This window comes from Talpa occidentalis, unplaced genomic scaffold (assembly GCF_014898055.3).
Source record: "Talpa occidentalis isolate TD23 unplaced genomic scaffold, MPIMG_talOcc4v2.1 talOcc4.2, whole genome shotgun sequence".
Taxonomy (NCBI): Eukaryota; Metazoa; Chordata; class Mammalia; order Eulipotyphla; family Talpidae; genus Talpa; species Talpa occidentalis.
In genome coordinates this window covers 116,994,376-117,020,981 of record NW_023602073.1, presented here as the reverse complement: position 1 = coordinate 117,020,981, position 26,606 = coordinate 116,994,376, and the positions used below count along the sequence as shown (strand labels likewise).

At 35.8% G+C, this 26,606-nt stretch overlaps 1 protein-coding gene across 1 annotated transcript in view; it reads left to right on the top strand.

The window, feature by feature from the left end:
- GOPC (golgi associated PDZ and coiled-coil motif containing) overlaps window positions 1–26,421 on the top strand; it is a 39,011-nt gene extending 12,590 nt beyond the window's left edge. The window contains exons 2-8 of the mRNA XM_037520301.1: window positions 7,398–7,562; window positions 12,532–12,707; window positions 13,712–13,877; window positions 18,870–18,965; window positions 20,195–20,359; window positions 23,491–23,671; window positions 26,263–26,421. Coding sequence (XP_037376198.1) covers window positions 7,398–7,562; window positions 12,532–12,707; window positions 13,712–13,877; window positions 18,870–18,965; window positions 20,195–20,359; window positions 23,491–23,671; window positions 26,263–26,393 — 1,080 coding nt within the window. The 3' untranslated portion in view covers window positions 26,394–26,421. The remainder of the gene's footprint in view (window positions 1–7,397; window positions 7,563–12,531; window positions 12,708–13,711; window positions 13,878–18,869; window positions 18,966–20,194; window positions 20,360–23,490; window positions 23,672–26,262) is intronic.
- The last annotated feature ends 185 nt before the right edge of the window (window positions 26,422–26,606 follow it).

Here is a 26,606-nt window from a genome sequence, read left to right as displayed (position 1 = left end):
GATGCAAGGGGTTAAGCACTGCACTATGAAGCAATCCCCAGCCTGAATTTGATCCCCGGCCTGCCAGGGAGCAACCCGCATGGCACAGCAGACCTCTCCTGACTTGCCTGCTCCTCCCCTCGGCAGTGTACTTCGGTCAATCTGTCTGTTCTGTTCCCCACTCTGTCTCTGGTGAATCCTCTCACCCTCTGCATCTCTGGCCTGTACCCCAGCTCTTGTATGCATCAATAAAGAAATCCTTAGTGAAAAAAAAAGAATTTCTGTAATGCATTCTTTCACAAAGTTTAGTTCCAGGAAAAAGGAGATCTCACTAGATCAAATAGCATAGCTTCTTCTAAATGAGACATGTGAGAATTATATAATCTGTACGTGTTCTCTTACTAATAGAAAACTCAGTATTAAATTTAATGCTTAAACTGTAATAAGATGGTATGTTTTTATATTGATATCCTGCCATCTCTATATGATTTGTATTTTTCACATTTGTTTTATTGGCTTTAAGAGTTTTAATGCCTTTTTGGGAAGTAGGTGGGTATAGACAATAAATTTGAGATATTGGCATTAAATGACTTATTATTGCTAGATTTAAATTCCAATCTGTATTTCTTTATCACATTTCAAACAAACTATAGATATTTCAAAACATAATTATTTCTCTTTTATTGAAATGATTACTTTTTTGCATACAGACTTTAAAAACAAAGTGTGGAAGCATTTAGGTGGTAGATGTGAGGAAGTGTTTTATCTTAATTATACTTCTGTGCTTTGATTCATTATGGTAAACCTGCTATTTGGAGTCAAGTATTTTTACAGTTCATAAAAAATGTGGGGAATGTGGGCTTTTGTGTGCATGCACGTCTGTGCCTGCATGTGTCTGTGTATGTTCACGTCTGTGCATAAATATGAGTTCTGTTGCATATGCATGTGTTTGAGTATGGGAATTAAAAAGGAATTATCTTGATGGAAAAGTTTGGATATTTTAAAAGTGCATGAGATGAGAAATAGGGTAGTAATGACCACATTAAATACAAATAAAGAGTGATGGGGCCTCCCTGGTGGTGCAAGGAGTTAAGCACAGCACTGTAAAGCTATCCTCAGCCTCTGCAGCACGAGTTCAATTCCTGGCCTGCCAGGGAGCAACCCACATGGTGCAGCAGACCTCTCCTGCCTTACCTGCTACTCCCCTCAGCAGTGTATTTCAGTCAGTCTGCCTATTCTGTTCCCCACTCTGTCTCTGGTGAATCCTCTTTCACACACACACACCCCCATCTGGTCCCCCTTATGTTATGACCATGGTAAAAGAGGCTCAGGCTTTTTTTATGGTCATGCTAATTTTAGGTCTAATACTTACTAAATGTGTGATCATGAGCAAGTTGCTTAACTATTAAAAAAAAAGTTGGGAATGTGATAAGAATTAGAGATAAGGGGGCCTCCCTGGTGGTGCGGTTAAAGTCTCAGTGCTGTCAAGCTATCTATCACCAGCCACTGAGGCACGAGTTCAATCCTGGCCAGGGAGCTGGCCCACATATGGCACAGCAGACCTCTCCTGTCTCGCCTACTGCTCCCTTCAGCAGTATAATTCAGTAGATCTACCTGTTTTGCTCTCCACTCTTGTCTCTGGTGACTTTTCTCACCGCCTACACCTCTGGCCTATACCCCAGTTCTTGGATGCATACAAATAATAATAAAAAAAAAAAATTAGAGATAATGTATAGAATGTGTATGCCTGACATATGGTAGGTAGATGCTGGTTTTGTGGTAGCTGTGAATGTTATTTGTAAGTTAAATACACGTTGTTGCTATAGAAACACATTTTTCTTTATAGCTACCTGCATGATAACACTTCCACTACATTACCCTAGCAGTAAGAATTGGGTTCAAAGTACTGCTTTGCCATTAACCAGCTGTGTAGTCCTCGAAATAAAAGCAGCCTTGATGGATTTTGGTTTCCTATATATCTGTCTTTCTGTATTGTTAAAGATTTATTTATTTATGCATACAAGAACTGGGGTATAGGCCAGAGGTGTGGGGAGTAAGAGGATTCACCAGAGACAGAGTTGGGAGCAGAACAGGCAGGCTGACTGAAATACACTGCTGAGGGGAGCAGCGGGCAAGTCAGGAGAGGTCTGCTGCACCATGTGGGTAGTTCCCTGGCCGGGGATCGAACTCGTGCTGCAGTGGCTGTGGATAGCTTTGTAGGTTGCGTCTTAACCCCTTGTGCCACCAGGGAGGCCCTCCTATCTATATATTAATATTATAATTTTTTAAAAAGATTTATCTATCTATGCACACAAGATCTGGGGCGCAGGCCAGAGGTGAGGGGGGGAGAAGATTCACTGGAGACAGAGTGGGGAGCAGTATGGGTGGATCCACTGAAACACATTGCTGAAGGGGGCAGCGAGTGAGACTGGAGAGGTGCACTGTGCCATGTGGGTCATCTCCCTAGCCACCCGAGCAATTGAACTTGTGCTGCACTGACTGGGGACAGCTTTACAGCACTGTCTTTAACCCCTGCATCACCAGGGAGGCCCTTGTAATCTTAATTTTATGTTCGCTAAGCTCCTTTGAATTTGAAAATTCTGTGATATTAGGAAGGTTACCATTAAATAAATGTGGAAGTTTCTTTCTAATCTTGACATAGTTTATCAGTGATTACCTTTTCCTAAAAGCTGAAATGCTTATATCACAGAGAAGAGTCACTTAATTATTGTTAAATTTAGAGTAAATTTAAAACACTTGTTCTAAAAAAAAAAAGATAAAGGTTGAATAACATTTGAGCATTTATTTCACTAAATGAAGAGTCCATGTTTATGTACTGTCCTGTTTCCCTTGTCCTTTTAGAGTACATTAATTCTGATGTGACTGTTGGTCTGCCACATTAAGAATTATCACTTATACTTCTTTAACTTCTTAATTTCAGAAGTTTTACTCATTTATTAATAGATCATGTGATTTTTTTTTTAATTTGGAAGCTAAATCATAGAGGGGGACAACCAGATGCTATATGCATGTTGATGAAACATAGTATAATTGTGTTGTGTTTTACCAAAAAGGTTTTAAGTGAATTTAATTAAACCTTTAGATCTAACTTCAGTTTATAGGAAATGTAAGGAATAGAGGAATATATTAGACAATACCACAAAACAGTAATATAAATACAGAATGAAAGTCAATGTGATGAAAGAAAGAATTAGGGATTGTTATAAACTTAATGACTTGTTTTAAACTGTTTCTGAGTATGCTGACTTTAGCATAAGCTATATATCACTCAAGAAGTGTGCGTTCTATTCAAATATTTTTCTTTTGTGATTTTTTTTTTTAAGATTTTTTTATTTATTTATACAAGCACTGGGTACAGTCAGAAGCGTGGGAGGGTGAGAGAATTCACCAGAGCCAGAGCGGGGAGCAGAGCAGGCAGAAGGACCGAAGTACACTGCTGAGGAGAGCAGCGGGCGGCAGGAGAGGTCTGTGCACCATGTGGGACCCTCCTCCTGTGGCCGGGGAGCAGCCGGGGATCGAACTGGCACTGCAGAGGCTGCGGGCAGCTTCGCAACCCAACGCTCAACCACTGCGCCACCGGAGAGGCCCTCTTTTGTGATTATTACTGTTTCAAAGACCAAGACTAACCAAAGACTTAAGAAGGACTTTCTAGACCAGGTTTACTTTAGCAGTGAAATTTTCAAAGTACTCTGATTATTGTTCATTAATATGTGATTTTAAATGTTTATTTTTGGTGGGCAACTTGTTAAATGGGCAAAAAACCTATAAAGCATTTTTATGATACATTTACAGTTTTTTCTAAGTTTTTTCAGTTAAGAGTATTTGTGACAGATGTATAAATACTGTTACATACTCTTCCAGTTACATGCAAACAGGAATCACAGAAGAAAACCAATGATAGCCTCTTTAGCAAAACTAGCCCCAGAATGTGGTGTCCTTACAAGTCCCAAAATGTGGTAGGTTAGGATAGCAGAACCCACACGGATCTCATGTGGAGGAGCTCCTATATGGCAGGAGAGCCCAGAAACACTGAAATCACCAAAAGAAGATGACATTTGGATGGAAATCATCACAGACTACTTTGCTCACTAACTTGAGCAAACTAACCTGATAAAATTGGCAAACTTGCCTCCAGGTTGACTCTTCAGGAAGATTAGAAAGCACTTTCTGAATCTCTGGAATTTCTAACAAAAACTGCTTTGGGATAGAGTGTAAATGTAAAGAAATGCTGCCAGAAGTAGAATCCAAGTTGAGCAGAGCAGAAATTTAAGTTTGAAGGGAAGAGAATGTTATAATCAGGGTAGGGAAGGATGCTTTCAAAACAGTGGTTATGGCTACATAAGAAGCCGTGGTTTTAAATAGTTCACTTTAAGGCTAGAAGAGGGTGTCTGCCAGCTGTGAAGCTAGGAGTACTACCTGTGCATTATTAACCCCCTATATTGGAGGTCTTCTTTTATATGTACGTGAAAATGCATTTTATTTAAACATGAATTGAGAATAATGAGTCCCAATAAGAGGGGCTATAATCAAAAATAATGAAAACTAATAGAATAATATAACACTATACAATCAAGCTGTATCAGAAATATATGGCCACAAAGTAGATGAAACTGAAAACTGCTATAAAATCAACTAAAGGAAATTAATATTCAACTATCAATAAAGCAGTAAAATTCAGATGTAGGAAAACTCGGAAGTATAATCATTTAAAAAACCAAAACAAATACTTGTAGAGACTTAGGGGAAAAGTCAAGAATGAAAAATAAGTTAGAAGGAAATATACAATTTAGTAAGAATAGCAAGGAAAAAAAATTACAAGAAAAAAGATTTGGGAAAAAATTACAAATACGGAAGAAAGAAGTGTAATTAATGTTAGTATAATTGGATTCCCTGAGGAAACTTGAAAGCAGATGTTTAAAATTATTATCAATAGGGCCTCCCCGGTGGCGCAGCGGTTGAGTGCTGAGCTGCCCGCAGCTTCTGCAGCTCTGGTTTGATCCCTGGCCGCCGGGCGAGGGTCCCACATGGCGCACAGACCTCTCCTGCCGCCCACTGCTCCCCTCAGCAGTGTACTTCGTCACTCTGCCTGTTCTACTCTCCGCTCTGGCTCTGGTGAATTCTCTCACCCTCCCACACCTCTCACTGTACCCAGTGCCTGTATAAATAAATAAATAAATCTTTAAAAAAAAAGTTTTTAAAAATAAAAATAAAAATAAAATTATTATCAATAAATCCTTATTTGCTGTAAAATGGTTTAGTGACTATGAAAGTTTTAAGTTTCTTATAAAGTTAAACAGAAGTATTATATGATCCAGGATTTCTACACATATCCCCAGAAGAACTGAAAACACACGCGAATATACATACACACATGTTCATAGCCGCACTGTGCATTATCACCAAAAGGTGAAACAGCCGAAATCTCTACCAGTGGATGATCAACACATTGTGGCATATACTCACAAGTGGGGGTATATACATGGTATAATGTTGTTCAGCCATAAAAAGGAATAAAGTGTTGGTATAAGCTATAACATGGATGAACCTTGAAAATACTATGCTAAATGAAAGAAGCCAGACACGCAAGATCACAGATTTTATGCTTCCACTTATCTGAAATATTTAAAATAGGTAAGTCCATAGAAACGTACAGATTGGTGGTCCCAGAAGCTAGGCATAGGGAGAATGAGTTGTGACTACTTTCATAGGTATGAAAATATTTTGGAACTAGATGCAGGTGAACTAGAATTGTTCGCTTTAAAATGATTAATATTAATATTTGGTGGGATTTATAATATTCAAACCACCACCTGCATCTAGTTCCAAAATATTTTCATTATCTCATATCTTGGGAATTTTACCTTAATGACAAAAATTACTAATCAGTTCACTCACTCAAAAAATCTTACCAACAAAATTTTCTGAAATAAAACAAGATGGAATCTGTATATTGAAAGAGTATACATGGACCTAGAATGATTAACACCAAGATATATTTTAGTAAAATACTGGGATTTAAAAATAAAGCAAAGACCAACTCATTTATAAGAGAAGAAAAGGTTGGGACTGGACATCTCAATAGCAGTCAGAATTTTGTACCAGAAAGCAGTGGAGCAACATATATAAAATACTCAAAGAAAGAAAATAGGAGCTAACGATTTTGTATTCAGCCAAACTGACTTCAGGTATAAGACTACAAATAAATAGTCAAGAACATGCCAGAAATCAAGAAATATTGTTATGAGGCCTTTCTGAGAACTCTAATAGACTAGCAAATGGGTAAATTGCTTTGTATATCAGATTAATAGTCTACAGAAAATAGTCAAAACCTTAGAAATTACCCCTGTTTCATAAGTGAGAAAACTTGAGACAGTGATTTATCTGGAACCACAGCTATTAAAATTCATTTCAACTTGAATAGAATTATTGAGTATCTTTTATCTACTAGGCACTAATTAATGCTGTTGGAATCTAGAAATACATTCCAGTCCTCTGGCATCTCTGCGCCGTGGGCCTGGACCAATTATAAATATAACTTTAATTTGCCACATTTTTCTTTAGTTGGTTGGAATGCATATTTATCATTTTAATTGATATGAAAGTCTCTCAAAATATAATTTCAAGGTATTTCCCACACTTTTTTGTTTCTATGCTGGCATAGCTCTGGGCTCTTAGATGCTTAGTAAAATTACATTGAATTGAATAGAAAGCCAAGACCTTGCCTTGAACTTTAATCTGCTGGCTAGTTAGTAACACCAAACACATATGGGGGACACATCCTGTGCACAATTATAAAGCAATGGATCTGTTCTGAAAAATGAGAAACTTCAAATTGAATGAATAAATGGTTTTGATGAGTTGTTTTATGGTGTAACAATTAACTGTAGTTTACAATTAAAATTAACTCTGATCTTTAGGCCCACTGTAGCCTCAGTAGCACATGCGTTAGCACCTAAAATAACTTTATTAGATAGTGGTTATACTGATATGGTTTAGTATTCCCTGGGATGAAGACAGAGCACTACTTATTGGTTTCTCTTCTAATATACTACTAATGTTAGTGGACCACTATAACATATTTTTACAGTTTGGTGTAAAATCCCCTCTGTGTGTTTTCATAAACATATAAAGATAAAACAGTGAAGAAAGAATTCAGTGGAGTAGCATTCTGTGTTACTAGAAGTTAAATGTTTATAGTGGAGTTTTCTTGTTACTGAAATATTTTCCTTTTATTACTGATTTTATGTCAGTTTGGATGGATGTCCTCTATCTCAGTCAGGTAATGCTCTTCTAGTGTTTATTCATTTCAGAGATAGCCTCTCTAATCTTTCTTGAATGATAAATACTAAATAAAGAATATTAAGCATACTTAATGTATTTTGTTGTTGTTTTATAAGGCACAGTTGGTGGATCTGAAATCTGAACTGACAGAGACCCAAGCAGAGAAAGTTGTACTGGAGAAAGAAGTGCACGATCAGCTTTTACAGTTACATTCTATTCAGCTTCAGCTTCATGCGAAAACTGGCCAGAGTGTTGACTCTGGTACCATTAAGGCAAAATTGGTAAGTAGTTTGGAGAGTACCATATACTAACATTTATTTTAGAGCATACAGAGGACACTTTTTAATGATGCCATTTAATTTATTTTTTAAAGATTTATTTATGCATACAAGAACTGGGGTACAGGCCAGAGGTGCCGGAGGGTGAGAGAATTCACCAGAGACAGTGGGGAGCAGAACAGACACATCTATTGAAATACACTGCTGAGGGGAGAGTAGGGGGTGAGACAGGAGAGGTCTGCTGTACCATGTGGGTGGCTCCCTGGCTGGGGATTGAACTCATGCTGCAGAGTCTGCGGATAGCTTCCCAGTGCTGTACTTTAACCCCTTGCACCACCAAGGAGGCCCCTAATGAGGCCTTTTAATTTTAAAAGGTAATACGTGCACTGTGGGAAATTTAGAAAATACAGGAAATGTACAAATGATCCTCGTGATCATCTGTGATCTCATTAACAAGAGGTGAGAACATTAATCACCAGATGATACTTCGCAATTTTTTCTATGTAAAAATATCTGTATAGGGCCTCCCCGGTGGCGCAGCGGTTGAGCGCTGGGTTGCGAAGCTGCCGGCGACCTCTGCGGCGCAGCGGTTCGATCCCCAGCTGCTCCCCGGCCACTGGAGGAGGGTCCCACATGGTGTGCAGACCCAGACCTCTCCTGCCGCCCGCTGCTCCCCTCAGCAGTGTACTTCGGTCCTTCTGCCTGCTCTGCTCCCCGCTCTGGCTCTGGTGAATTCTCTCGCCCTCCCGCGCTTCTGACTGTACCCAGTGCATGTATAAACAAAACAAACAAACAAACAAACAAATAAATAAATAAATAAAATATCTGTATAAATATATTTAAGAGATGTTTATGATTAGAACATAATAAACAACCTTTTGGTATACTGTATCAGGTAGAATTTGTTCAGCTACATACAACAGAAATTCCAAGTAACACTGGGGTTATTGTTGACTAGTATAAACTGTTTTATCTCACCTCCGGAAGACACACTATCCGGAAGTGATATGACAGTTCCATAAGATAATAGGTCCAGGTTCTACCATCCTCATGGTTGCTTTCCTCTTATTTCTTCTTGTCTATATTCCAGGCACTAGGAAAGGGTAAAAATTTGTTTCCCAGATACATTAGTTTACTTTAAAGAATTTTAACTGAAATCCTCAAGAATTTTTGCTGGTGAATTTGGAGATCTCTCTTGCAGTCCTAGCATCCGTCAGTCTTGGTTACATAGCCACCACTTAAGTAAAGTTGGAGTTTTGTTAATAAGGAAAAAGGGGAAAATGCAATTGGGTGCCAACCAGTGGCACATTTTTTTCTTTGCCTCTTAATATGTTATAACCATTTTCCCAATACTGAACATTTTGTAATGTTTATATAATATTTCATTGTATAACTTTCACATAATTATTTCCCCTTAATTAATATAGGTTGTTTACATAGAAAAAAATTAAATTTTATTTCAGTTTAACCTCATGTAGAGTATGTACTATATGCCAGACACTTTGTTAAATATAGGGAGCACCTCAAAAGTAAGACAGATACTATGAGGGAGACAGGAGATGAAGTGGTGTTGATAATGAGAGTAGTGACATTTTAAAGTTTTATTTATTTTCAGTTAATTCCATTTGATTGATGAATTTGTTTATAATAATGGTATGTTAAAATTTAATTAAATGAATATTTACAGTTCCATCAAGTCTAAAATTCAGTGTATCTCAGTAGTATTGTTCTGTAACAGAAATGAGTCAGATTCCTAACTGCTGCTTTAATATTTGATATTAACATTGAGATACATTATACATTTTTACTAGAAAAGAATTTACCTAAAGTTTTAGCATTGTGTTTCAAACAGAATAATATAGTGGAAAGACATTAAACCTGCCTTTGACTAGACTTTGACTAATTTCGATCAAACAAAAGTTTTTAATCTAGTACTATGTAGTTAATATTTCTTACAAATTTTCAAATATATTTCCAATGAACGTTACCCAATTGGTATTAAACATGGGAATTCTCCTTGTAATGATTGTATCACTAGATAAATTCATCTTTTTTTTTTCTAATGATAAAACTTTGTTCTTATACCTTAAGTCTGTCCCCTCTGTGGAAGAATTGGTAAGTGTGCTGTTTCTGTTTTGATTTAGTATGTCATACACAAGTGTTCTTGTTTATTTGCATTTCACATGTTGTCATTTTGTGTTTGAAAGTGATAATGATGGCTTTTTTAAATATGTCAACACCTGAAAAGCTGAGTGGGAAGTCCATTGCCCTTTTTTTACTACATGTTAAAGATTTTCCTTTGGTTTATGATTTATAGCCATTATTTGCAAAGCCCATCAATTGTTGACAACTTCTGAATGTTACAACTTCCTCAAACCTCTACTTCAAAAGGGCAATTGGTTTTTACACTTGAGTGTTTTGAAGAAATATTAAACAAGCCTAATTTTTTTTCTATTTTTTTGTTTGAATTTATTTCTAGAGAAAGAATATGCATGTTGGTTTCTTAGTCATCCAGTGCTGTGTTGTAACTTTTCAACAGTTTTGAGAATAATTGTGTGGCCCTTGAAACTACTAAAATTTGAAATCCTTTACCAGAACTTAATTTTAGAAAATAACAGTACTATGTAAATTCTTAATATTTTCCCCACTACCCCAACCTAATCAGGTTGCAGTTTGTCACATGGTTTTACTTCTTGAAAAATATAGACTATTTAAATATCCAAGTACCAAATAAACTTCTTAGTTGTTACCTAATAAAAAAACAATTAACTAAAAGAAGCAAAAGAAAACTTTCCTTAAAAGTGATTAACTTCACTTTTCTTAGCCCTATTCTTGCTTGCATCTTTGAATTTCATGCCTGGGAGTTTGTCATGCCTGGGGTTTAAACAATTAAAGTGATGGCATAATATGTTTTTCAGATTTCATAAATATTGTACAAATTGCTCATTAAAATAATTGTAGTAGATAATTTTCAAGATAAAGTTTGTTTGGCTTATAAACTAAAGAATTCTTATTCTTTTAGGAACTTTGAAATAAACAACATTAACTTCAATTAATGTCATAATAAAACATTTTATGTTATCCAAACTGGTTTCTTTTGAAATAAACACCTGCCTTTTTAGGAAATAGGTTCTGAAATTTTAATAAGTCCAAAGTTGTTATCAAAGGAGGTTTCTGGGTTATTATTTCCTCATATTTTTTAAAAACCATACCTAGAAACTATGTTTTAGTGGTTATTTTCTTTTACAGAAGTTGAAAAAGCCTGCTAGCTAATCTTTCTTTTTTTAATGACATACATAGCAAATGTTTTTATTCAAAGAAGTGATAAATATAGCCAACATTTGGTATAGTTGTCCATTTCGGCTTGTATATTATTTTTTATTTTTAAGATTATGGTACTCATTTCCTAGTACTTGAATGCATCTTGTCATGATGTTTACATATATAATGTGTTGATACACTGTTGTCAAAGCAGTGTAGACCAGAGTCGACATATTCCATAAATCACTAGAAATTGGCTTAAATTTGTTTCTTGGCATTTTAATATCCAGAATAAAAAAGAAAATAATTATAATAAACAGTACCCATACAATAGAAACAGAATCATTACCACCTTTCTCAAGAGAAATAATTTTTCCTGGTACTAAGGTAGATCTTAAGTCTCATAAAAGAAATATGGTTGTTTAAGGAACAGTGTCTTACATATGTTGTCAACAAATATAACTGTATTTCACAGAATTTGTAGGTTTTATAAATTAATGTGTTAGGAAAAAGTTTTACTTAGGATAAATACAGTGTATGTGGTTTTCCAGATCCAAAAATAACACTATCAGAGGCCATATTTAATTCTCAGAAGGTTGTGATTAGCAGACAGCTTGTGTGTGTGTGTGTGTGTGTGTGTTTATGTTGGGGGGGGTGAGGGGAGACGGCCTTTGGCAGGATTTTGTGCTGTTTTCTATTTCACTTTGTCTTATATTCACCAATCTGTTCTGTGCTTGGATTTTGAAGGCATTGCATGTAACCTTGCATTTAGAGGAACAGATGTACTATAATTTATACTTTTAAAAAGTAAATAGAACATTATTTCTCACATGTGAACGTAATCTAAAAGTTTGATGTCAAGGATCTTAATGTTATATTCTCTGACTAGCACCTATAAATTTACATATGTGGATTCTACCAGTTGGAGCATACTCAGGCATCCTTTTATGGACATGAAAGTGGATGTCCACGCTACCTCATAGTAGGCAAGTGAAGCCAGTATATTCCTGAGGAAACAGATCTTCATTCATTGTAATGTATGGGCAGATAATGAGCCAGATCTCAAAATTCAGTGATCATCTACTTTACAGATATGCTTACGCTTATAGAAAATCTTTAATGCATACATGTTTTAATGCAGTTGTTATCAACATTTTCCATGGTATCAAATATTTTTCTAAAAATTAGAATATCTGTTCTAACTTAAGCATTGTAAATTTCTAATAACCAGATAAATTATCTATAACATGTAATGTCAATATAACTGAATGATTTTGACTTGCTTTATAGAATTGTGGCTTTACATTAATGAACTGTTTGGGCACAGCCACCAAAGCAATTATTTTTATTTTGTCTAGTTTCTTGGATAATTTTTAGAAAGGACTATTCAGTGACCCATTGAAACTACTTCGATTAGTATGTGATAACATGAGCTTAAAGACACTATTTCTTTTAGAAGTATCAAGGTCCTAACAAGGCATGTAATTATCTTATCTAGAAATTGCTCTTATCTTCTGATACTAGTTATGAAGAACTGGATCCAAATCTTTGTCTTCCATTTTACAGAAAGGAAGTGATAATATTTATCATCTGCTTTCATTGTTGGTATCATAAATTGTGTGCTTTTGTGTATTTTAAGGAACATAGTATGTTGCTAAAGGATCTTAAAGGTATTTTCATTACACTATGTATTTTTTAAAAATTGCAATAGGAGAGAGAGCTTGAAGCAAATAAAAAAGAAAAAATGAAAGAAGCTCAACTTGAAGCTGAAGTGAAGTTATTGAGAAAAGAGAATGAAGCCCTTCGTAGACATATAGCTGTTCTCCAGGCTGAAGTTTATGGGGCAAGACTGGCTGCCAAGTACTTGGATAAGGAACTAGCAGGAAGGTGTGTAGGAAAAAAAAAAAAAAGGATACCCATTGTTTTTTAAACACCCTGTGGTCTTTGGTGACAAATTGGATATTTAGTGAAGTTGATGCCTATCTTTTGTGGGAAGTGGAACTGTCTTTACCCTAAGCAATTTTATAATTGGGTATGACATGCTCCTTAGTATTTACAGCAGTATATATTGCAGATTTATTTAGTCATACTAAGTAACTATTCTGCTTTACTCTCTCTCTCTCTCTCTCTCTGAATTGCTAACAGCTTTAAAACTGAACTTTTACCTACTTCCTGCCTTGACTCCATAACAAATGATTTTCACATATATCCACAGCTTCCATGAAGAATTCTTTCTGTGATCACTGAAACTCAGTTGCCTCTCAGAAACCCTGTGGAATGACAATGATTTTATCATAATAATACAGAGTTCTGCTTGTATTAATTTTTTTGCAATGACTTACAAACTTTGGTGATTAATATGAAATAATTTTCTGTTCATTATTTGTAATGTCACATTAAGAACTAATGTAGAACCCGTAAAATTTTATATTAAGGAGCACATTTTCTAACCACTTCTACCACAGGTAAAATAATCACTTTGTAAAAAGAAATTCTCATTAGAATAAATGTCTTTGTACAGTTAGCCTCATCTAAAGACAGGCATTCAGTATTTGAGTTCGATGACCTGTCTTGATTGCAGCAAGACATGAAGCACATGTTAATTGACATTGGTGTCCTGAATTGTTTTTAGATATATGATTTAAGTATATGACTAAAGAAGTTCTCATTCATTTTTTTTAAACTGGTTTTGCCGTGATGACACCTGTCCTTTTCAGAGGACAGATTTATCTTTATAATTCTGAGAGACAGGAGGTTTATGAGAATTAATTTTATTACTAACAGATTTTTGTAGAAAGATATATGTACTTATTTTTAGTAATTCTTCTGAATTCTCTCTATATTATACACAATGAAAAATTCACCAAATTAACCCTGTCCCCAATATTAAGAGTCCAGCAAATACAGTTACTAGGACGTGATATGAAGGGACCTGCTCATGATAAGCTTTGGAACCAACTGGAAGCTGAAATACATTTGCATCGTCACAAAACTGTTATCAGAGCCTGCAGAGGACGTAATGACCTGAAACGACCAATGCAAGCACCACCAGGCCATGTATGTTTTGCTATTTCTCGCTTAGTCTCTTTTTTCCTATAATCAGAGGGTCATTTTATTTTCTTCATTCTAATAGTTTGTAAAACTTTATTTAATAAGTGAAAAGGGATCTAACAATGGGCCTCCCCGGTGGCGCAGCGGTTGAGCGCTGGGTTGCGAAGCTGCCCGCGGCCTCTGCGGCGCCAGTTCGATCCCCGGCTGCTTCCCAGCCACCGGAGGAGGGTCCCGCCTGGCGCGCAGACCTCTCCTGCCGCCCGCTGCTCCCCTCAGCAGTGTACTTCGGTCCTTCTGCCTGTTCTGCTCCCCGCTCTGGCTCTGGTGAATTCTCTCACCCTCCCGCGCTTCTGACTGTACCCAGTGCATGTATAAACAAAACAAACAAACAAATAAAGAAGAAAGAAAGAAAACATGCCTCTATTTAAAAAAAATAAAATAAAATTCTAAAAAACTTTAAAAAAAAAAAAGAAAAGGGATCTAACTTATTTAAAACAGATAACATATTTAAAGTTTCAGCAATCTGTAGCTTTTAACAAACTGACCTGCCCTGAAAGTGATATCAATGAAGGTAGTAAACTATTGTTAGCAAATGTACATTTATATTATATTGGGCCATATTTTTAAATTTTCTGTATCACGATTAGGTAGATTTGAATTTTTTTTAAGCTTAGCGGGGAGTGTGGGGGTGGTCATGTTGATAATTCGGCTAATATTTCTGGGCAATTCTTTAGGGAATTGAACTAAATTCAAATGTAGTTTCTGAACTAATAATTACACCTGTTTGGTCTTGAATTAAGATGAAATTTGAGTTCTGCCCAGTTGTCTTCTGCTTAAGCTACCATTATAAAGGAAACTTTTCTTTCTATCGGGACAGATCTTTATTAAATTTCAACACAACAGCTGCCTGATGATACAAATGTTAATATAATAAAAGCATGTCAGACTCTTACCCAGTAGTTCATATTTCCTAATACCATATGAAGATTATTTAAGAAGAATCAACATATATGAATGGTATGTCAGAGAGAGAAGTAGGAATTGCAATAAACACACACACTGTTGTCTTCTCTGGTCACTGGTGTTTCCCACTACCATCTGGTAGTGACCTGATGACAAAAGTTATTTTATGCTAAATTACTTTGAACTTCTAACCTGATAACCATGGAATTTTTAAATAAAATAATGGATTTAATAAGATTTAACACTTTGACAGTCACTTTGGAATAGTGAAGAGTATGTCTTAGAAGAGGACCTAGTTGGATTCAAGGAGATACATTGGAAAGATACTCTAGGAATTCAAGAGGAAAGCTATGATAGCAGAAGTTATTTGAGAGGAAGGGCAAGTTTGAGAGCATTAGAATCAAACTTTTGTTGGAGTAGGTAAATGAAAAAGAATCTGAGTATTTGGTTTAGAAATGAGTAAGATGATGGTACTGACTGATAAACATATAGAGGAAAAGGCTGGTTTTAGGAGAAAGATGATTAAGATCGGTTTTAGACTGTAGTATTTGCGGTACCCAGTGGGACAGTCAGGATATTTCCAGTTGGATATATGATTCTGGAATTCAGAAGAGTAGTTTCACTTGAAAAATTATTAGGGAAATCATCCGTTACAGTTGAAACAATGGCATTGATTCGTTGACCCAGGGAAAATATGTAGAGAGTAAAAAGGATACAAGGCTCATATCAAACTAGAAATCCACCACTAAAAGATAGCAAGAAAGGCCTTAATATATGGAGACGGAACAACAAACTACTGATGACTATTGGGTTAAGGAAGAAATCAGAGAAGAAATAAAAAAATACCTCGAAACAAATGATAATGAGGACACAACCTTTCTGTACTTATGAGACATAGCAGAAGCAGCACAGAGAGGAAAATATATTGCTATATAGGCCCACATCAAGAAAGAAAAAAAGAACTTAAGTAAATAGTTTTATCTCTTGCCTAAGGAATTAGAAAAAAGAATAAACAAAACCAAAAGTCAGTAAAAGGACGGAAATAATAAAAACTTAGAGCAGAAATAAATGAAATTGAAATAAAAAGATAGTCCAAAAGATTAATGAGACCAAAAGCTGATTCTTTGGAAAAAAATCAACAAAATAGACAAACCTCTAGCTAGTCACAAAGAAAATAAGAGACAAAACTCAAATAAATACGGTCAGAAATGAAGCCGAAGAAATTACAGCACATCTCAGAAATTCAACGGATCATAAGAGACTACTATAAGCATTTATATGCTAGTAAGTTGAATATCCTGAAAGAGATGGAAAAATTAGAAAATATACAACCATGCAAGACTGAGTAGGGAAGAAATAGAAAACCTGAACAGACCAATTAATTATAAGTAAGGAAATTAAAACAGTAATCAAGTTTCCCAAAAAACACAAGTCCAGGACCAGTTTCACAAGTTATACCAAATCTTGAAGATGAGCTAATATCTATCCTCCTCAAACTCTTCTGAAAAGTTGAGAAAGACTTTTTATAGGGCTAACATTACCTGAATACCAAAACCAGACAAAAAAAAAAAAAAAAAAAAACACAAAAAGAAAACTTCAAACCAGTTTCCCTAATGAACATAGATGCAAAAATCTTCAACAAAATCTTAACATACCAAATCCAACAGTGCATTGAAAGGATTATAATCATGACTCAGTGGGATTTACCTTAGGTGCACAAAGATGGTTTACATCTGAAAATAATCAACATCATTCACCACATAAAATAAAAGAAAAAATAAAAATTAGATGATCGTATCAATGGATGCCAAGGATGATTCAGCATCCAATTATGAAAACGCTCAAAGAACTGGGATAGATGGAACATAGCTCAACATAAAAAAGACCATTTATATGACGGAACCACAGTTAACATCATTCTCAGTAGTGAAAATCTGAAAGCTCTTCCACTAAGATTTCCACCAATACAAGGGTCTACTTTCACCACTGCTCTTCAACATAGTATTGGAAGTCCTAGCTAGAGCTATTAAGCAAGAGAAAGATACAAAAGGAATACAAATTGAGAGAGAGGTAAGACTACTTTTATTTGCAGATGACATGAAAATATACATAAAGAACCTTAAAGATGCTACTGAAAAACAAATTGGAACAATAAATCACTTCAGCAAATTGGTGGGATACAAAATCAGTACACAATACACAGAAAGCAGTTGCCTTCCTATGTGAAACCAATGAGCTTGAACAGTAAGAAGACATACAAAGGGCTAATAGACATGAAAAAATCCTCATCAATACTTATCATCAGGAAAATGCAAATAAAACCCACACTGAAATACCATTTCACATTCATGAAAGTGATCCATATCAAAAAGAGCAGAGGCAGGTGTTGGTAAGGATGTGGAGAAAAAGGATCCCTTTTACACTTGGTGGGAATGTAGACTAGCCCAGCCCCTGTGGAAAATAGCATGGAGGTTTCTCAAAAGGCTAAAAGTGGATGTTTCATATGTGCCAGTAATTCTACTCCTAAGTAGAAGAATATGAAAACACAAATTTGAAAAGAAATATACACTCCTCTGTTCATTGCAGCACTATTTACAATAACCGAATTATGGAGACTACCTAGGTGTCCAAAAACAGATGAACGGATCAGAAAGATGTGGTAATATACATAATGGAATACTACTCAGCTATCAAAAATATACACTAGCTACTTGTAACAATATTGATGGAGCTGAAGGGGTTTATGCAAAATAAGTCAAAATGAGAAAGACAGATACCATACAGTATCACTTATATGTGGGATATAGAGAATCAAGTCAGATAAAGCCAAATGAATAACAGTCCCTACCGATGTGACAATAGAACTGAGGCTACCACAGTTGGGTGGGGGTGAGAAAGAAGTGGAGAAGAAGCACAATGGATTATGCTGAGTGGTAGATTCTGTGGGTCTTTTGGTTGGGTGTGGTATAACACCTGAAGAAGGAGATCCTATACTCCTAAAACACAACCAATGTTCCCTGAATTAAAAAAAGAAAATAGAAGGAGGTCATGGATGGAAAGGAATTTTTATGGAATGATAGGAGGAGATGAATAAGCAAAGGAAGGAGCCTGTACATATATCAGGGATAAGCCATCTAGAACAGCAGTGTATTAGAAAACAAGGAAAAGAGAGGGTTTCAACAAGGGAGAGAGGTGAACAGTATCAACTTCTTATGCAAGGTTCAAGTAGTGACTGAACTGTTTATTGGATGTAGCCATATTGGTTACCAGTGACTGTAGAGAATATAATTTCCATGAATTACATAGGGGTAAAACCCTAATTATAGTTATTAGAATAATTAATGTTATTAGCATTATTAGAGACATGGAAGTGTAGTTAAATGGTGAGGATTAAATGTGTGTGGAGCTTAAAGAAAGATAGAGTAGGATGGTAACTAAAGAAGATAGTAGGTAATTAAAGTTTTTAATTTTGTTTTATGTTTATACATTTTTCAACATTTTAAAGCTGGAAGAGACTTAGACTTTATAAGTTGAATAGGCAAGAAGCTGAGAGGAAATGAGTAAAGGTACCAGAGAAAGAATTACTAATGGAGTAAGGTCTTGTAGACTCCAGAGCCCAAAGGCATGAAAAATTAATCAATGATCCAGTTGTCCATTTGTTTCTCAATTCTATAAGTTTGTGAAAATGTCCATCTTTAAGATATTTTCCAGTGAACATAAGCAGTTACCCATTTTTATTGAAAATATTTGTTCATCAATTAATTCTTGGCAGTAATTTCTAAAGTCCTATAGTTTAAAAAAAAAAAGATGTATCAATATTAGGAAATTGACAAAAGAGGGAGAAAAATCACCTACACATTTCACAACTTTGACAGATAACTTCACTTTTCCATTTTTATCTATTACCTATACTATGAATCTATTTGATGAAATTAATAAAGATTTCTATAAGCAAGTTTTATAGGACAGGCTTATTCCATTTACTGTATTATTTAAGTAATAATAATTTTCCCTCCTTTTCCCCCATACGAAAAGGATCAAGACTCTTTAAAGAAAAGCCAAGGTGTTGGTCCAATTAGAAAAGTGCTCCTCCTTAAGGAAGATCATGAAGGCCTTGGGATTTCAATTACAGTAAGAAGTAGTGCTTCCAGTCTTTTCTACAATTATAGTATAATCATGCTTCTTTGTTGGACATTATTGGGAAACAAAGTATTCTGGATATATTTTCTAAATAAATAAATTTTCCTCATGAGCACCAACATTTCTGTATAAGCTTTGTTAAATGTGAATCTTCCTAGTAACTATTAAGTATGCCTTTAGTGACAATAATTTTTAATTCTTTCATTATGACTCAAGTAGTAGTTTAGTACCACATCCAGTGATGCCTCCAAGAGCCTTTGGAAAATGAATTTGACTGTTTTCTTCTATGTTAAATAACTCCAAATTGTATGTTCTTTTTCTAGAGTATGTGTTATCTTTCTTTTGTCTCATTTCTTTGCTGTCATACTTTACTGCCTCTTCTGGGATTGAGCTAGCCTTCCTTTTAAACTTTGATAGCTTTGCAAGCAGTAGTTCAGTCTTGAGCAACATTCCTGAGGACAATCTATTAAAAAGTGCATATTTGAAGTCGTTTGGCTATTGCTTAATGCTTTATTCCTCATGAATGGATAAGCTGACTTTAATATTCATTTATTAATAATTAGGCACTGTATCAGTTCAGTTGCTTTCTGGTATTGTTTAATGTAAGAATGTTTCTTGTAATAAAAAGCTTATCCAGTGGGTATTTATTGAATATCTATCTACCTTTTATCATGTGCTGCCTTCAAAGAGCATTCATTTTGGTAGGAGAAATATGTGTGTGTGCATATATAGGACATAAAAAGCAGTAGGAATGAAATACTACATTTTATCACTTCTTCCTTGCACATTTTTTAACATTTTAATCTCTGAAATTGAGATTCATTTTATAATCTTACATTTATTTTTGTGGTCCATAAGATAATGGTGTGCTCTGTCATTCATAGTGATTTAGATAAGATGAAACCTAATGGTGTGGACTACTAATAAACATTTTCATTTATGTTTAAAAGAGATTGGTTGATATAGTTTGTTGTTTTGTTTTCCCCCTCTGGAATATTTTAGAAAGGTACATGTATGTTATTAATCATTTTACTCAGAGTTAATGATAGTCATAATTTATCTGCCATTAATGTAGAAATTATTATATTTTTTGCTAAGTGGCAAGTAACATTTTACTCAGTATTTATACAGTAGAGGTGCTTATTAAAAGATCCTTTTATTGCTAGAAGAGTCTGTAACTATACACAGAGTAAACTAATTTACTGTTTTGTTATTGTTAGGGTGGGAAAGAACATGGTGTTCCAATTCTCATTTCTGAGATCCACCCAGGACAACCTGCTGATAGATGTGGAGGTCTCCATGTTGGAGATGCTATTCTGGCTGTTAATGGAGTAAATCTAAGAGACACAAAGCATAAAGAAGCTGTAACCATTCTTTCTCAGCAGGTAAATTCCCTTTCTGGACTTATATTTCCCTTAGGAGCTTTCTCAAGTAGTCAAGTGTTTGTATATTTAGATACTAGCTTCCTTTGATTTGGGGTTTTTATAGAAGATATGTGGCCAGATACACAGACCGAAATTCTTATTTGTTCTTTTCACAACTATATAACTTTGAGTGTGTTACTTCAGTCTTCTGTGCTACAGTCCTCATCTGGGAGCTGTGAGAATTAAGTACATATACACAAAAAGTGCTTATAGCAGGAGCTCATATTTAGGAAGCAAAATATCATTAATGAGTAAAACACATAAAGTTAGAAATCAGCTATAAAAAAAAACTGGAAAAAGCCTTAAATACCTGAAGTCTAAACAACATGTTGTTCATAGCTGTTGCATGAAAGAGGAAATTAAAGTGGAAATCAAAAAATACTTGAGACTAATGAAAATAAGGCTAAACCCATTAGAATTTGTGAATGCAACAAAAGAGGTCTTAAGACAGGTGATAATTGAAATATAGGACCATATTAAGAAACAAGAAAAATCTGAAACAACTCAACTAAATATTACACCCAAAGCAACTTGAAAAACAGGAAAAGACAAAACCCAAAGTTAGAAAAAATAAATATTATGAGAACAAATAGGGGCCTCTCCTGGTGGCGCAGCGGTTGAGTGCTCGGTTGCGAGGCTGCCGGCAGCCTCTGCAGCACCAGTTCGATCCCCGACCACGGTGAGGGTCCCACAAAAAAAAAAAAAAAAACAAATAAATAAAATAGAAATTAGAAAGTATATACAAAAGATCAGTGAAACTAAGTGTTGCTTTTCCAAGAAGCTAAACAAAATTGACAGGCCTCTCTCTTGGCTAACAAAAAAGAGAGAAAACATGAATAAACGGAATGAGAAATGAAGAATGAGAAATTAACTACAGATAGCATAAAATGTAAGGATCATAAAATATTACTATGAAAAACTATATAAATTTGATAATCCTGAAGAGATGGACATATTTCTAGAATAATGGGCTTATTAAGATTAAACTAGGAAGAAACAGAAGATTAGAAGATACAAATCACAATCATGAAAATTATATCAGTAATCAAATATTTCCCTCAAAGCGAAAGCTCAGGGACAGCTTTATTAGTGAATTCTATCAAACTCTCATTTTTTCTAATTTTTGCATAGAAGAACTGGGGTATAGGTCAGAGGTGCGGGAGTGAGAGGATTCACCAGAGACAGTGGAGAGCAGAATAGGTGGATTTACTGAAATACTCTGCTAAGGGGAGCAGCGGGTGAGACTGGAGACATCTGCTGTGTGCTGTATGTGGGTTAAGTCTTCCTGACTGGGTACGAACTCAGGCCTTAGTGGTGATAGCACTGAGATTTAACCCCTAGACCACCAGGGAAGTCCACTATCAAACTTTTATTTGTTTATTTTTTTTAAGATTGATTTATTTATGCATACAAGAGCTGGGGCACAGGCCAGAGATGCGGGGGGTGAGAGGATTCACCAGAGACAGAGTGGGGAACAGAACAGGCAGGCTGACTGAAATACACTGCTAAGGGGAGCAGTAGGCGAGACAGGAGAGGTCTGCTGCGCCCTGTGGGTTGCTCCCTGGCCGGCTGGGGATCAAACTCGTGCTGCATAGGCTGTGTACAGCTTCATAATGCTGTGCTTAACCCCTTGCACCACCAGGGAGACCCCACTATCAAACTTTTAAAGAAGAATTTATTATGCCCATCCTGCTCAAATTGTTTCTAAAAACCCAAGGACTGCTTCCTAATACTTTTTTTTTTTTGATGTCAGTATTATTGTAATACCAAAACTAGACAGAGCATAAGAATAAAAAGAACTACATTTACAGTAAAATGAAAGGAATTTGAGGGAGTTATATGTAATAAAGCAAATCAAAATGACAAAAACAAATATTGAAAGTTTACGTAATAGGTGATTCAACAAAGTAAAATACTGTTATAAAAAGCAGTGGGGGCCTCCCTGGTAGCGCAGATGGTTGGACTCAGCGCTGTGAAGCTGTCCGCAGCCTTTGCAGTGCCGGTTCGATCCTGCCAGCCTTGGAGCAACCCACATGGCGCAGCAGACCTCTCCTGTCTCGCCTACTGCTCCCCTCAGCAGTGTATTTCAGTCAATCTGCCTGTTCTGTTCCCCGCTCTGTCTCTGGCGAATCCTCTCACCCTCCCATGTATCTGGCCTGTACCCTGGTTCTTGTATAAATAAAATAAATCTTTAAAAAAATAATAAAAGCAATGGACACTGATAAATGGAGACTTTTGAGATTAAGAGAAAGGAGGGGAGGAAGAACAAGTCAAGGATGTATGAAAAAATTGTAATTTTTTTTACTTGAACACTAAGTTGTTATTAAAAATATACATTTAGTCTAGTAGAAAGAGCAAGGACTGTGGAGTCAAAATTCAATTTTTCTGTTTTTCTTGTTCATCATTTTGGAGAATTGTCTGCTCTCTCCAGAGTTGTCTGCTCTCTCCAGAACTCACTCAAATGGTTATTCTCCGGATTGAAGGATTTAATTTTTTGTGCAATAAAGATAGTAATAGTAAATGACAATTACTGTTATTACTGACTATCTTGATTAACACTATGTCTGGTACTCAGGAAATTTAACAGTTTCAAGACCTGCTGTTCAGTAAGAAACAAATCATGTGTAGAGGTTTCTTGAATTAGTCAAAAAAATGTTTGTCTGATGCACTTATGTGCAGCATTAATATCTGACTATTTAGATGGAGCTGCTGAATTGGCATGAAAAGTACAAAATGGCAAAATAACATTTAAACTGAACATTTGTTGCAGAATTCTATAAATTGTAAAAACTTAAGCATCCTTTTTAATTTCAGGTCTATTAGCAAAACTTTCATCAGTAGAAAGGGCTACTGTAATATTAAAAGGAAATTACTTGTGGAGAAGATTCATGGGATTGATTTGAAAATGGTGGCCTTTAAAACCTCTTTTACCTCTTGAGATTGTAGAATTTCATTATCTCTTGCTTTGAAAGGAACTACTTCTGAGAGATCTGACTATTCCTCAGCTCTATATCCCTCACCACAAAGAACTTGGAAATCTTCTTTAGGTTATGATTACAACAACTTAACTTTCTCATTTTCCTCCATTTTAGAGAGGAGAGATCGAATTTGAAGTAGTTTATGTGGCTCCTGAAGTGGATTCTGATGACGAAAATGTAGAATATGAAGATGAGAGTGGACATCGCTATCGTTTGTACCTTGATGAATTAGAGGGAGGTAATAATTCTGGTGCTAGTTGCAAGGACACAAGTGGGGAAATCAAAGCGTTACAAGGTAAAAATCACCCTAAAGGCTATTATATTTATTATTAACAAACTTTTTAAATGGACACTTCAGATATTTAGCAGTATTTTCTTATGATGGGGAAACCATCATTAGTAGAATGAATAACTTTTCCTTGGTTGTAGTTTTATTCCTGGGAGGGGCTCTGACGGCTGGGTAGAATTTGCTTTTAATGTTAAATATAAGCTGTTTTCTGTAAGGGTTGGCTTCCCCCACACAACCCAAGACTTAATCTTCTCAATGAAGACATTAGAAGTACCTTTGTTTTCCCCAGTGAATGCCTTCAGTGATTTCTCTCTTCCCCCATCCTCCCTTATCCTGGCTAAGCACCATGTGACAATTAAAGCCACATGGATAAGGGCCTCCCCTTATCCATGGTGGCGCAGTGGTTGAGCCCTGGGCTGCGAAGCTGCCCCGCAGCTTCTGCAGCGCCAGTTCAATCCCTGGCCTCTGGCAAGGGTCCCACATGGTGCGACAAACCTCTCCTGCCGCGCCCGCTGCTCCCCTCAGCAGTGTATTTCATCTGTCTGCCTGTTCTGTTCCCCACTCTGGCTCTGGTGAATTCTCTCACCCTCCCACGCTTCTGACTGTACCCAGTGCTTGTATAAATAAATAAATAAATCTTTTTTTTTTTTAAGAAAAAGTGCTTTAAAAAAAAAGCCACATGGGTGAGCTATTCAATGGTGCTGGGTCTCTCCCATTGCATACAGGAAGGTGTGCATCATCTTATTAAACTTCTTTATAGATTTTGCTCTTACCTAAATCAAAGAAGAGCCTCTCACAGTACAAGGTACATAAACTGAGTGGAAAAAATTGATATGATTTCAAATTCCATATTGTCAAATTTTGGCTCAGTATCAAAGAAGAATATTGACAGTTATCTGAAAAAAAAAACCTATTAAAAGTACACTTCTCTTTTCCAACTAAATTTAAGGGCAATCTTTTTTCATATACTTGTAACAGATTAAGCAGAAGGAAATATGAGAATCCAGCTAATTTTTTTTAAAGATTTATTTACTTATGCATAAAAGAACTGGAGTATAGGCAAGAGGTGTGGGGGTTGAGAGGATTCACCAGAAACAGAGTGGGGAGCAGAACAGGCAGATCTACTGAAATACACTGCTGAGGGGAGCAGCAGGAGAGGCAGGAAAGGTCTGCTGCGCCATGTGGGTCAGCTCTCTGGCCAAAGTTTAAACTCAGGTCTCAGCAGTTCTAGAATGATAGCGCTGAGACTTAACCCCTAGGCAATGAGGGAAGCCTGAGAATCCAGTTATTTTTTTATAAAGCCAGGCATTAAAGAGAGCTGCAAAACTGTAAAATGATGCTACTTTTTTGGACTAAATATTTTTGAAAAATAGTTATTTCACTGAACACATAGGTATTTGTTAACATTGTCAGTTTTAACAAAGTTAAGTTTTTTAGATTTCTCATTTCCAATTACTAACATGATAAATACTAATAATTCACATAACATTAATAACCCACATAAACAAAAGCTCTTTGGAGCTTTTTTTGGCATATAAAGGCATCCTGAGACCAAAAGTTTACAAACTTCTGGCATAGAGTTTTATTGTGAACTGATGAACTCTTGCCCTTTTGGTAAAGCTATATTTGGTAAAGCTGTGTCATCTACACAAAGATAGCAGTGGCAATTACTGTTTTCCCATGCATTTTGAATAAAACCTTTGTGGCAGTTTATTGAAAGCTTGTAGCAGCTCTGCCTATGAGTTCATTATCTTTTATATTTTCTGTCATTGTAAGAAAACTTGCCCCTTGTTTGCATGCAAGACTAAAAAAACTTCTCTTTTGTGTATGTAAATTGTATACCACTTAAAATATATCTTAAATAACCAAAAATATATAAGCCCCTAAAACATATCACTATTAACTGACTCAAATCACAAAAGGTATATCCATTTGTTCTTATTTAGCACATGTCACATCTCACTAAATTGATGACATAGCCTCATTTTTTTGCAAGTCTACTTGTTTTGTAGATTAGCCAAAATTAGTTTTAATCTTTTAGCTGGATATTATATATATATAGTATTTGATATCTGTTATAAGAAAGAAAAATTCTTTTATTTAGGAATTGTTAACTTGATTGATCTAGGGCCCTGTTACATTGCTTCATTATTTTTTTTTTTTAAGATTCTATCTATCTATCTATCTATCTATCTATCTATCTATCTATCTATTATTTATTTATTTATTTATACAAGCACTGGGTACAGTCAGAAGCGCGGGGAGGGTGAGAGAATTCACCAGAGCCAGAGCGGGGAGCAGAGCAGGCAGAAGGACCGAAGTACACTGCTGAGGGGAGCAGTGGGCGGTAGGAGAGGTCTGTGCGCCATGTGGGACCCTCCTCCGGTGGCCAGGGAGCAGCTGGGGATTGAACCGGCGCTGCAGAGGCTGTGGGCAGCTTTGCAACCCAGCACTCAACTGCTGCGCCACTGGGGAGGCCCTGCTTCATTATTATTAATTACAGTAGCTATCTATTAGTTTTGTCTCAGTAAAATTATGAGCTTTTTTTTTTTCTCTTTAAATTAGAAAGTATCTGCTTTTTTCTGTCTTTGTTCCAGGGTTTAATAAGAAAGCAGTAACTGATGGACATGAAAATGGAGACCTAGGAACATCAAGTGAAACTCCACTAGAAGACAGTGCTTCAAAATTAGATGATCTGCACAGTCTGTATCATAAAAAATCTTATTAAATTGACTGTCTGCAGACAAGATTGTTAATTAAACTATTCTGAATTTGGGGCACTAGGGAAGAGTGACAAAGACTATACAAGATCAAGGGAGGCTATTTGTTGCCTAAATGAAAGGCGGGTACCTCAGGGCTTCATGTGAAAATTCTAAATGCATAAACTCCCTGTTTTCTGTGGTATAATTAGCTATTGCATGTAAAGCAATTGTGATTTTCT